Here is a 13,773-nt window from a genome sequence, read left to right as displayed (position 1 = left end):
AAGTAGTAGCGAAGGAGAAGTACGACAGTAGTCGGCGTGGGCACTACGAGACGGTTGGGACCGGTTAGAACCAGTTGGAACCAGTTGGAACAGGGACAGCTGACACAGAACATATTGGTTGGTGCTGCAACAGCTGGAAGCTATCTGACATTATGACGCCTGCTTCACCTCCGCCGCCGGTGGGCCCGGCATCGCCCTATCTTCGGGATCGGCCCACGTATGGGGAGTTTGTTTGCTTACCACGCCAACGACACGAAAATTTCCTTGGACGGTAGAGGTATACAGCTTCGCTGTAAAACACTTCACACGCTGAGTACGAGAGCTATACAAAAGAAAGTCGAATCTGTACACAGTGCTTGCGACTTATGTCACTTCACCCCTCCATCCCTTCCCCTTTGACTTTCACTTCACTTTACCTTATTTGTTGTGCACTTAAATTAACAACAAGTAGCTTTCCTTATGATTTCGTTGGCTTCATCAAATGTTGGCTTCATGCTTGGTCGAACGCACCCAGTGGTATCTTCGAGTCTCATCAGTCGCAACTTGTGCGCCAGGTACCTTGTTTCAGACAACAAAAGATTATAAGCTAGTTTTTCTTTTCCTTTTCTTCTTACACCATTCCACGTGGTGCATAAATGAACAGCAGTCACAATCACAGACGTTGAGCCGACTGAAATTCCACTAGCAGTTATGACGTTTTCTCGCTAGTGAGAACCTCCCATCTATGGAAGAACGGCCATTCCCGCTGAACCACCGAAACAATACTCACAGAAACAACGCCACGTGACCCACGAAGCGCAAGAAGCGAACGACGGCGAAATGCGCGCCCGGAGAACAATGCCCTTCGCGTCTCATAAATACTCCAGCAAGCCACACAAAGGCTGCGAAGGGGAAGGCATGCGAGAACCTGCTGAATCAACAAGAAAGTGCTCAGTCACAAACACGGCATCCCATGCGCAAGGTCCTTTCACGGCGGCCACCTAGCGGAGTAGAACATGAAGACAAATTGCCAGTGCTCCCAGCGATACCGCCAAGAAAGTCATTGAACACCAGATGGACAGAGCGTGGTCGATTACACGTCGCTAGCTGCGAATGATCGCTTGTTGTGACGCAGTCGCGGACAGGCGGAGGGTCTCGCCGGCGAATTTCCCTTGCGCGCGTCGCAAGGAGATCCTCGACTCCGCGCGGCGGGGGCCGTTTGTCGGAAGACCCGCCACTGCAGCGCCGTCGCAGCGCGCTTCGACAGAAGCACTGAATGGCAGCGGCTCAACATGTGTCGTGTAGGCAGTGCTTGAGTGTTGCGTTATGTTCGTGTAAGGTGTTGTGCAGTGAACACATTAATTCTGAGCTACGGCTATCCTTTATGCAAGAGCAAAGTGCAAACGCTTTACACAACGGTTTAAAGTGCAAAGTGCACAGTTCGGGTTATCTGAAGTGCCGTAAACGTTCCCACCTGAGAACGAATTATTAACGTAGAGATAATTTATGCCTAGGCCGTCTGCGACTTGGAACGAATAAACCCCAAAGTGTTTCAGCAGCTGTAGCTTCAGAGTTCACTCAATCGATCCGCAAACGAGCGATGTGTTTTCTTTCATAGCGAAGCTGCATATAGCTTGGGTTCCACGCATTTTTGTTCTCCGTGAACAAAAACTATTATCATCAATGGCTCATACCCCCGTAAGCACTCATGCTCTCGTATGCAAGTAAAAATGCAACAGATCATAGCCCCGTAAAGCTGAGGCTACAAGGACTCAGCAAAGTGAAGCGAGCAGTGCTTAAATTCTTTCTAATCACACATAAGACATACAGAACGGCATGTAGAAAACTGTCATCATCAATGGCTCATACCCCCGTGAGTAATGGCTCAAACCCCCGAAAGCAAGCAAAAAATGCAATGACTCGTAGTAGTCTAAGGTTCAAGGCTACTCACTTTGCGTGAATTAGCTACGATGGCACTATACCCCGTTTTCGCTGTCGGTGATTTCAATGTGGATGTGTCGGTACCGAAAAGGGAGCGGTTTACGCGTTCCGTGTTGCAGACGTATCTCTTGCGATGTCATACCGATCTGGCCCAACTGACCACCCAGCGGGGTACGTGCATTGATTCGACATTATCAAAGAATGTGATTGCAGTTGCGAGTGAAATAATGACCACCGATCAAGACAATAAATGAGTGTGCGTACCTTTCGTCACGATGACCACCCATCAAGACAATAAATAAGCTCGTGCCTTTGTTCAAAATTATGTGTCACCTCCATGTCGTGTGCTAAACAGCTTCGCTGCTCAACCACCTTCACACAGTGGAGTGACTCATTATTTTTCTATATTCCGCGGCAAGCGTTCTTTTCTTTATTATTAATAAATGTGTGCTCATGAGAGATTGGTATCAGGGCTGATGCTGGCCATTGCTTCTCGCCTGGCCAAACAGTACATATCAAAGATAGGTGGCTCAACAAACAAGCTAGCCAACTAAAATTAACAATAAAATAAAATGTGAATACAAGTCGGAACATGCTCACGCATTGTTCACAAAAAACTATTAGCACCTTGTACATCACAACGTGTACAATTCACACGCCAGCTTGTAACTAAGGAAAAAAAAAGTGAAATAAAAATAAGTTTCGAGTGCATTCACGGGTAGTTCACATCCAGATCAACTAAGCATAGTTTACAATGCCATGCACAAGGAGCACCACAGTGTATGTTTCAAGTAGCATATTTAGCCATAATTACTATAAGATAACTAAGTTGTGAAAAACGCTTTCTTTTTAAGTCTCACTTTCAGTAGTTCCCATACGACCAAATGAGTCCTTACCAGTGACCAAATCGACTGCTTCGTAAGCTAGTTTTCCCGCGAGGAAACCTGCCCTGTACTCATGTGAACGCAGTCATTTTTGCAAGCAGCATGTACAAGCGCAGTTTGCTTGCTCAGTTATGACATGGAAAGCGCAGGCCTGTCTCCCTTGATGAAACCGCGCGCGAGAGAGAAGCCCCAGCATGTAGAGATGTAGCACAGCGTCTTCATTTGAACAATGGCCAGTGCTGACATTAGTTTGGCAAATGTGTAGAGCATTGAAGCACTCTGGCGAATTATGAAATAGGTTTACTGAATGATAACAACGTGCGACGGAAATTTAGTGCACATTTGAGGAGACATGGCACTGCGAAACTCGCCACAGACTCGGACTCCCGCATCGCTGTCACATTTACGGCACTTTAATGAGGGCTTTGGTGAAGTGCTGCAACGTAAGGAGCGGGTACGTTCGCTTCGAATGGATAAAATACATTGGAAACGTATTAAAGCAGAGCTTCCTTCGCCTGCTTCCACGGAGCTGAGTGTGGTTCGTCAGTTTACGGTCTCTACCATCACAGGCACGTGAGCCACGCTCCAGGGCCAACAGCGTAGCGCCTGCGAGCGCATCTTTGTTCTGCGTAATCAAATAATAAATCATGAATAAAACCTGCACGTGTTACACTCGTTCACAGGTGAATCTAAAGTACACATATCTCTTAGTGGAGGAGCGCACTAAATTTAACGTCTTTCTTGATATTTTATTTATATTATTTTACAATGCTGCTGACTACAGTGGGAGTCGTTGCAGAGTGTGTAGCGAACGATGATTACGTCATGACAAGTCTCTCGAACAGAGAGCAGTAGAGAAGATTAAAACAAGGAAAACACATCATGATTTCATGTATACGAATATGTATACATAGAAAGAAGGAAGAGAACGCGTACAATGACCGATCAGCTGGTAACAAATTTTTCAGCGTGTCCTATATATTCTGCTTCAACTGTGCGCTGGTCATTCATTCCACTCTATTATCGTTCGCAGGAAGAAAGAATACTGAAGCAGATTATTTTTGGCCAAAATGGAACTACTGAAAGACTATAGCGCTTTCTAGTAGCATAACCTGTAGAAAAATGCATATAGTTAGATGCTTCGCTTTATAGGTGATTTTAAACATAAAGGGTAATCGAGCAATTTTATTCCTCTCCGAGGTCTGTTTTAGACCAGCTTTTGCCAGCAATCCCGCAACCAATACTCTGCCACAGCGATTAAAAATAAATCTCGCCGCTTTATTTTGAACTCTTTCTAATCTGTTGATGTTAACTTGAGTAAAAGGGTCCCGAATAATCTTAGCGTAATCAGGAATGGGCAAAGTAAAAGTCTCGTATGCCGTAAGCTTGTTTCATGTAATGTAGCTTCGACATTTCCTGGTTAGTTATTTGGCTTATGTGAATGTTCCCACGCAGGTTATTGCAAATAGGAATACCTAGATATTTGTAACACTCGACGCGTGATAGTATGTTTCCATCCAGTATGTAGTCAAATAACAGGACACGCGCCTATACAGTCTTTGACTATGGGACCTCCTTATGTATACTACGCACATGCAATTATCTGTATTTTTACTAATAAATAAATAAAAAAAAATTTAAAAAAAGAAATAAAAAAAACATGAAAACACTTTTCTTGTAGTTTACTGACATTTGTCATCTTTAGCACCGCTGAAACATTTGATGAAGTTCTTTGGTTAGTTGAAGTTGAGCCTCAGTTGAGCTTATAACACACAGTCACCCGCGTGAAGTCTGATTTTAACATTATGTCCATCAACAATGTCGTTTATGTACAGAAGGAACAACAACGGGCTTAACACGGAACCTTGGGCAACACCTGAGGCAACTGGAAGCAAATCTGAAGAGACCTTGTTCAATATGACATATTGATACCTGGATGTTAAAAAAGACTGAATCCAATCACAAATCATACTGTTCTTTAAAATACACTATGGTTTAAGAAGTAGTTTTGAGTGTGAAAGCTTATCAAACACCTTGGCAAATCCATAAATATAGCGTCGATTCGACAGCGATTATTTATAGCTAAGGCGAATTCATGAATTACTTCAACGTAAGAAGAAATTGCGTAAAAATGCGTAAATTTTCGGTGAACCGCACTTTATACGCTATCAGGTGGCTGCGTAGAAAAAAATATGCAGATCCCACGCACTGTGGGAATCGATGTAAGCGAAGCTTTCAGTGCTGTTTGTTTTGGTTGACGATAAATGTTGACGGCGAACGTTTAATTTCTTCAACGTTTTGTCCAACACGAGATCGGTGAGTTGATGTTAAACGTTACCTCGCGCGCACCACTGTTGTTTGTCTGCGTAGTACACAAAGCGCAAAGGGAGATGCGCTTGCTTGAGGCGTTGTTGTGCGCCATATTCCTAACCTCTGAGAGGGGTGAGCATTGTCATTGCCTCACATGGCTCATCGCATCATGGCAGGAGCATTAAACTAGTATTCGATTATGGAGCTGTACGGATTATGAGGCAGGCCGTAGTGGCGCACTGCGGATTTTGGCACCGTGGTGTTCTTTGACATGTCCCTAAATCAAAGTGTGCGAGCGTTTTTGATTACGCCCCCGTCGAAATGTGGCTGCCTCGGTCGGGATGATATCCGCGATCTCGAGCAATGCCATAGCCGCAATGCAATCGCAGCGGGCGCATAAGCGTTGATTTGACATGCGACCGCTTCCGTGGTCCTGCGCTGCGCTTGAATTAATGCTGCTCTGCTTCTGCACGCCTGCATAGGTTGTCCGCCAGATATATTTGCATGGTTTTATTTTTCAGAGATAGCAGAAACGCACTGTGCCGTGCTTTGAACTTAAGTTTATCCAGCGTCTGCTTGCCTTGTCACGTCACCTCTCTTCCCATCGTTGGTTGAAACCAATTAACCTGGCGGATGTTTCGCCCTTTTCGGGCTATATATTTAGACAAGCTGCAAACGTTTAATTGAACTTGTCTCGACTGGCCTTTCTTCTCGTTGGCCGGAATTCATCTGCTCACGTCGGTGCAGGCGTGTGCGCGTAATACCGTGTAGGCCAGCGTGGATTAAGCGTAAAACACACGTGCGATGTGCTTACGATCGATAGCCATCCACTTCGGCGTACAAGTTTCCATCCGTCTTTCCGAGACGTTGGCCGACGAATAGGACGGCTTTGACGCCCACTTTAGAGTAGATTGCACGTGTCGACGCTTCTTGATCTTTCATCGTTGTAATCTGTCGCGTCGCTAAAGGCTCACCTCATCTCTTGCTAAAGTCCCGCTCTCTCCCGTCCTCTGTCGTTGCTTAACATTTCCGTCCACGCGTGCAACTTCGCACTGAACGATGCGCGTAGAGTGACGCGAGGAACGCGGTTCGGACGTTTGGCGCTGCGACACAAGTGGCCGAAAACGCGATCCGTCGACCTCGTTCCTTTCTCGCGAGGCAGGAAATTTAGAGAACTGAATTCTCTTGTTTCCGTTTCTTGCTCACCGAAGCGCGCCTCACCGACCTAACGATGACGAAACCAGACTTCTTTCTTTTCCGCCGCCGCGTCTTGGTCGCGGCCCATCGCGTCCTTGGCACTTACTGCGAACTCCTGTCGCCGAGGCTAAGCTAAACAGGAAGAAGCGGAAGGCTTGCGCTTCCGTTTCCGCCGCTCTCACGCACGCACAGGCACCGCAGCGGCCGCTGTTGCCGGCTCGAGCGCGCGAATCGCCGTCCGAGGAGGGGGACACCGGGCGAGAAAGGGGCGGTGTTCCTTCGTCGCCGCCGCTGCTCTGGTCGCGCGGCACTCGGTTGGCGCCAGCGCCTGTGTGAACGGACGGAAGGCGCCTGAGCGCCACGGAGGTACGACGCGCGTTCTATGCCTTGGATGGCCATTCCCCGGCCCGTGGGCCAAGCCGATCGCGGATCGTCGCAATCCAGGGTCAATCGTCGTCGGCTACGGTAGAAACGAGGAGCGCACACTATTGTCTCTTTACGAGGACCATGCCCTGTCGTGAGTCGGCACTTCCTTTTTTTTTTTCTTTTACTTTCTTTGTCATCGATCCAGCGTGCATTATAGTCTCCGTCGCTGCAGCGAAATTCATATGGACTGCGCGACGTATTACTTTCTTTTCTTTTCCGAGCTTTCGTTTTCCACTATGAGCAAATTAAGATTAAGGTTTCTTTTGTTTTAAAATTTTGTTGACTCTTTTATGTGGAAAGCACAAGGATGACTACTAGTGCTTACCAAGTGCTCGTCATTCGAGGTACCGTAGCACTGAGTTCGGCACAAACAATCCTAAATGGTCAAATTGAACGTTGGATGTGCCGCCCAGGTCAGACACTCGCACACGCAATGCGATCGTTTACTGGTGCTCTGTATAGCAGACTGAATATTTTCTTCATCGCTCGCGCAGCAGATACCATTTCTATGCCCGTATGTGCTGAAGTGACGGATGTGTCCTCGATCTTGTGCGTTACGCGATCTTTGGTGTTTCGAAAGACACTATTTTTTAAAGTTTTACCTTCTTTTTGATCGATGTGCCTTTGTCTGATCGCATCTGTCGTGTTTTTATGTTGTGGCCCCCGCAGGCATGATAACACAAGGGAAGTTGAAACTTGTTTTAAAAAAAATTACAGGAGCCGTAATCACATCGATCAAAAGAAGAGAACAGCTAGGTGAAGCCGACTTAGGATAAACTGATTGGTTTACGACCAATTAACATATAGACGTCGAAGTATTGGTTATCAAGAACTAATTGCAAAAGTTCGGGTCTGAAACAAGTCGAGTCGATTACAGACAATATATTTGTGAGACAGGAGGTAGCCGGCATGGCCTTGCTGCTTACAACGAAAATTTTATCCACGATTGTGGGCAGCAGGAACTCTTGTCGTAGACATTGAAGTCTCAAATCTATCAAATATAATTGCGTAGCCGAAGCATCAGTGCTCATCGCTAAAGCGTCAGCGCGTCGTTGACGTTTTCGTCGCTGCAGCTTTTTGCTCTGACGCAGTCGGCACGTCTTTCAGCCATTACACTTGAGGAGGTCGGCCGAGGCGCACAGTTGTCGGCCCACGGCATCCGTTGGCGCGAAACGGCTGCTCCGGCGAAATGCCTGCGCTTGCCACCAGTGCGTGCCTTCGTGCACGGCCGCGTTGAATTTTTCCGCGCACGCACGCGTGATAAAAGCGAAGGCTGAATTAATTCGTCGCGCCTATAGGTATGCACCTACGGTAGTGGTGCGTCAGGAAAAGCACGAAATGTGACTGCGGAAATCACCACCGGTGAAAGCGCCCCGGTACGATACAGAAAGCGTCAGTTTCCAGCATCTGTATTCTTCAAGTGACGAAAAGTATCTTTGGAACAGATCACCCGCTCGTTCACCGTGTCGCACCTCGGGTGCTGACGGTGTCCGTGTACGTTCTCTAGCGAGCTGAATGTTGACAATGGCGGCCGTGACGACTCGCCGTATGACCGGCGCCCACGTGTCGGTGGCGGTTGCTTTCGCGAGAGCTTGTTCAGCGCCAATTGGAATGCCTGACGACCCCGCGCGTTATGTCTGCTGCGGCGAGGAGAAATCAGACCACCTGTTGTGTCCTTGATTCGCCATGCAATCAGTGTCCAATGCATTGAGGCGACTAGATGATCGTCCACTAAGCGTGTACAGACACTATACTAAAACACTGACCATCGGCCCTGAAGGCAGTGAAAGCATTATTGTGCTTCTGGAGAACGACTGGCTTGTGCGAGCGCCCTTACGTGGTGCTATCCGTGCACACCAATCACCGCCTTCCTCTCACTCTTCTATTAGCCTTTTCCCTTCCCTCAGCGTAGGGTAGCCAAACAGGCGCATTTATTGTTACCATCCCTGCCTTCTCTCTCTACCGTTAGAAAATAGTTACGCGTGCAGACACGGATTTTTTTTCTTCGCATGTTCGAATATATGACAACAAAGGTTCACTCATAATGTCCCAGTTAACAAACAGTAACAAGCTTTGCCAGCCAGTCTGTCGAGGCTGGGTATGGAACATCACGGGAAATCTACCAGTGACATCCCAAACGTGCGTTTTTCGTTATCCGCACTTGATTCAGCTCTCACGCCTACGCATAGCCACGAGGTAAGGAGGACCGTCGGTGCTATGATGTCACAAGGACGGACCGTGCACGTGAGTGCTGGTCTCTGCTTTGGAGAGCGAAAGAATCATTTCACAGGGACGTTTTCCTTACAACAAGCAGTCATAACGTCTCTACATTGCTGCAGACTTCCACGATCGCATTTTCTTATTTTACTTCTTGCAACGCGTCTTTTACTCTATTCCCTTCTTTTCGTTCATTACATTACTCTGGGCGCCTTTCTTCTGCTCTAACTGTATCATAGTTAAAATATGATTCGCCTTTTTCTCGTTGTTTCTTTTTTATCGGCACGTATTTAATTCAATGCGACAGCTTTGTCAACGAGACAGCTTGTACAATATTTATTCCTCTAGATATAAGAGCTCATTACAGCCCGCAGGGCACTGAAATAAAATAACGGGACATTTATAAGACGCGAAATCTAAGCTATATATCACACGCGCTTTGTTCGTCTCAATAGCTGCTCTTTTAGAACGCATTTTGTTGCCGCAATTTATTGCGCATATCGGCTGTATAGCTATGCAGTCTTTAATATTGCATTACGAACGTTGAGTTCGACTTGGTCGCCTCAGCGGTTTCCTAACGCAGTTGAGGCAATGACGTAGTTGCAGTTGAATACGCGATGAATTACAACAGGTGGCGTTTTCGCATTGTCGCGCAATCAAGTCTACTTGTTTGACTTCATTATGTGCTGGCCTTGTTAACCCGCTGCGTTTTGCGCAGCCGGCAAACACGAAAACCGTGACGTGGGGCATGAAAGGCTTCTTGCAAGGGCGGCATGAATGCATGCCTCGTTCACGGAGTTTTTTTTTAATTACTGCCTCTTTGTATCGTGTACCGCTTATGAGGACAACAAAACCTGCCGTTCGTATAAGCCCTCAGCTAGGACGGGCAAGATCGAGAGCAACAAGAGCAATGAACGCGATATTGTCAGGGCAAGCAGAGAGTAAAGTGTTATATCGACCCCTTGATCGACGTCGAAAAGAAGGCAGCCGACTGAAAACTGAAATCTGCGCGAATGAGGAGCCGCGGCAGATTTCTGGGCACCGCTCTAAATAGAGTCGTCGAATGTGCCCCGCAGTGGTAACGTTCTGAGGAAACTAAGCGATCTTCCGAAAGTAAGCAAACAATCGTTATTCTTCCACAGTCGTGCCCCTTTTCTGACGCAAACGCTTTTATTTGTGGTTACTGTGTCATCTCGCTTATACATAATAGACATTTACTCGGCTCCTTGTCTTTGAAGTGAGTGATACTCTGGTGACGTTACGAACCTTTTGAGGTAATATGGCTGCGTTCTTTTTGTTGCTACTCCATCCATCAAATACATTATCATGCTTTGCTAAATATTGTGCGAATTAATGTGAAAGCTTAAAAAGCACCGAACTAAAGCCTTGCTGGAAGTCACCTTGCTACACCTCGCAAACGTCATTGGAACAGCTTCCTTGCACGAAGCTACCTTCTTATAGCGCATATGCTTCCTTTCTTTTCGTTTCCGTTTTCATGGGAAAGCGTCAAATGGCCCATCGAGCGAGAAAACCGGCACCATGTCATCAACACCCGCTATAACGCTAGCGCGCCAGGTGTTGCGTGAGGGGAGAGGGCATCGCCTCGTCACCCTCGCTGTCGCTCTCGGAAGCCTGCGTTATCCGCGCGTTCTTTTGTCCGCGAAACCTCCCGCCTGCGTTCTCACTGCGCCTCGGTAAGGCCGACGCGCGCCAAGCGTCTCGATGCGCTCGCTCGCCCGCGACGAGTCGAAGGACCGCTCAGCGGCGTTCAATTGGTCGTTCATGCTTTTGCATTCACAACTCGTAAGAAGTGTTTAGGTGTCCTCGGACTTTTTCTCTCTTCTTTCTTTATTTTCTTTCTTTTTTTTTGCACGAAATGTGTAAAGAGGGTGAGGGGGATAGTTAGTTTTTTTTTTCCCCTGCAGAAGTGGTTTGTGGCTAGGTCTCGCAAAGTTTGTTTCGGAATAGAACGAAAATGTCGTCATGAAACTACGTACATGTTTAACATGTCACTACTGAAAATTATAGGATGATAGATTGCTGTTCCTTTTTCAACCACAGGCGTCCACTGAATCATCATGAATAGCGCTGTATGTTTTGAGCCTAATATAATTCACTTCTGGTGGTGGTGGTGATAAACTTTATTGAAAGGGGGAAGGGTAAAGAGGGACGTGGCTGAGGGTTCGGGCTCAAGTAAGGCCCTGGGCCTGCTTGGCCTTTTGCGCCCAGTCCACCAGTTCAAGTTGTCGGTCGACGTCCCCGGAACTGAGCCAGGCTGTCCAGTCAGTCCCGCTGCTGACGGGGGGATGAGAGAACGGGAGCGAGGTGCATTCCCACATTATGTGTGTGAGTGTTCCTGTTTCTGAACAGAGCCTACATTTGTCGCTTTCCTTGCCCCCTGTGATTTTGTTAATGTATTTTGGGTGTGGGTATACGTGTTTGTCTGAAGTCGCCGAAACGCGACCGCTTGCGTTTTGTCCAGTTGTTTGGCCGGTGGTGGGAGCGCGCGACGCCTCAAGCGATACCGATGGGCTATTTCATAATAAGTCTCGCAGGGTTCCTCGTGTCCCTCCTCCTCATTCACGCCGTCCGCATCCGCGGACGAGGCTCGGCGCGCGAGATCTCGAGCCAAACTGTGAGCCGACGCGTTGCCGGGCACAGCCGCGTGAGCGGGGGGTCCACACGATGGTTTTCAAGCCGCTTAGGGGGCGTCGCGTGAGGACATGGTACGCCTGTCTGGAAATTCTACCGCGGACGAAATTGCCGATGGCCTGCTTGCTGTCGCTCATGACGGTATTCGCTTCCGCATGCATGGCCATGGCAATCGCGGTTTCCTCTGCTTCCACCACCCGGCCAGCCGTGATTGTTGTATGTTCTATCAATCCTCCGTAGTGATCCGCTACCACCGCGGTCATGAGGTCACCGCGAGGGTGTCTGGCTGCGTATGTGTAGACCACTCCATCTTGCGAGCCGTAGCGTCGCCAAATGGCTTCACTACGGGCCTGCCGACGCCCCTGATGGAACTCGGAGTCCATGTTGCGGGGTAGAGGTGGGGCATAAATATGCCCCCTGACCTTTCGCGGAATCGTCATGTACTCTGTAACCTCGGTGACAGCCTCGAGACTGAGCTTCCGGAGGACTGTGCGGCCAGCCGGGGTTAGCGAGAGACGACGGACTTGGGCTGTGTGGTGAGCGTCTAAGAGCTCCTCGATCGTGTTATGCATGCCTAAGGCCTATAGCCTTGCGGTGGCCGCGTGGTCCGGAAGGCCCCAGGCTGCCTTTGTGCTTCGTCGGATCATTGTGTTTAATTTGGGTAAGTCCGTGGCTGCGAGTTTGACATATGGTGTCGAGTACATGGTTCTGCTGGTCACGTATGCCTGCACAAGTCGAAGCAGATCGTCCTCGCCCATGCCATGGTGCCGATTAGCCAACCGGCGAATGAGCTGTAGTGTGTAGTTGGTCGCCCTCTGGAGTTTCTTTAACATGAGTCCGCAGCGCAGCGTGTTCTGAAAGTCTAGCCCCAATATTTTGATACTGGGGCGCTCCGGGACGGTAAGTTCTCCGACCTTAAGTTCAAGGAAGCGCCTTCTCCGTGGTAATCTCCTGGGACAGCTACTTCTGCCGGTGCTTGATAAGGAGGTATTCGGACTTTTCCGGTGAGCACGTCAGGCCCCTCGACTCCGCATAAGCTTGTACGGCGTCGATGCCGCGTTGCATGATCTCTTGAAGAGTTTGTGGATCATCCGCCGCTGCCCATAACGTCACGTCGTCAGCGTAGAGGCTGTGGTGAAGTCCAGGGACAGAGCACAGCAGTTCCGGGAGCCCGCGCATCGCCGCGTTAAAGAGAAAAGGGGAGATGACTGATCCCTGCGACGTGCCTCGGCTCCCCAGCTCTATAATGTCAGTTTCATGTTCGTCGACTTTGATCCGGCACTTCCGGTCGGTGAGAAAGTTTCGGACGTATTGGTATGCTCGGTTTCCGACATCCAGTTGGGTCAGGCCCTCGAGCACCGCAGCATGGGCGACATTGTCGAAGGCCTTCTTCAGGTCGAGGCCCAGGAGGCACCGGAATCGGCGAGCGTGCGCTGGACTTTCGGGTTGCATCACCTGCCTTCTAGACCTGGACTCACTGTCGCCGAACTAGCCACACTACAAGATTAATCTTCCTTTTGATCGTCGTTAATAACTTATTAGTAAGTGTCATTTTCTAACTATCTTACTTTGTCGATTTTGTTTATGTAGAATATTCTAGTTCAGGATTTGAGTGCCGCCGACCTTCTTGCTGCTCATTTGAATATCTGGCTTGCTGCGTTTAATTTCGTGCTTGTTGTTGTCCTACCTATGCGTCCCAGTGGGCTCTTGGGGTCAGTAAGTGAACAGAAATATATGAACGATATGTGGCCTCATAACTTCTTGCACACACGATATGTGTCATAATCATACATGGCACAGCGTGAAAGGGTACTTGGGACACTGATTTAGATCTGTCGACGCTTATACTCCAAAAGAAAGTTCCGCATTAGGTCACCTTGATATCTTGCTCTAACATAAAACTACCAGCATGGTCCATTACCAAGACATATACGAATAAAAATACTAATACATAGCCGTAAATTAATTCATACTTGGAGCAGCTGATTTAAGGTTCCTCGTAAATACGCCTCTGGTCACGCAGTCAGGAGTAACGACATTCCTTTCAAGAAGCCTAAAGACACGTGTATGACGTGAGAGCGCTCTAAACATCGCATGCGTGCTCCAAGGCCGGCTTTCCAGCTAGCTTCTCGCTACGCGAATTCTTGTACGACCCTGAGGCCTCAGC

At 48.3% G+C, this 13,773-nt stretch overlaps 1 protein-coding gene across 8 annotated transcripts in view; it reads left to right on the top strand.

Moving 5' to 3' along the window:
* LOC142575180 (carboxypeptidase D-like) overlaps nucleotides 1-13,773 on the top strand; it is a 193,700-nt gene that overhangs the window by 132,521 nt on the left and 47,406 nt on the right. Inside the window, exon 1 of one of the 8 annotated variants that reach the window (XM_075684275.1) lies at nucleotides 6,598-6,828. The exons of the other annotated variants lie outside the window; for them this stretch is intronic. Coding sequence (XP_075540390.1) covers nucleotides 6,819-6,828 — 10 coding nt within the window. The 5' untranslated portion in view covers nucleotides 6,598-6,818. Of the gene's footprint in view, nucleotides 1-6,597; nucleotides 6,829-13,773 lie in introns of those variants that run through there. 8 annotated transcript variants of the gene reach the window in all.

This window comes from Dermacentor variabilis, chromosome 3 (genome assembly GCF_050947875.1).
Source record: "Dermacentor variabilis isolate Ectoservices chromosome 3, ASM5094787v1, whole genome shotgun sequence".
Lineage (NCBI taxonomy): Eukaryota > Metazoa > Arthropoda > Arachnida > Ixodida > Ixodidae > Dermacentor > Dermacentor variabilis.
This window is presented reverse-complemented; position numbering and strand designations above follow the sequence as displayed.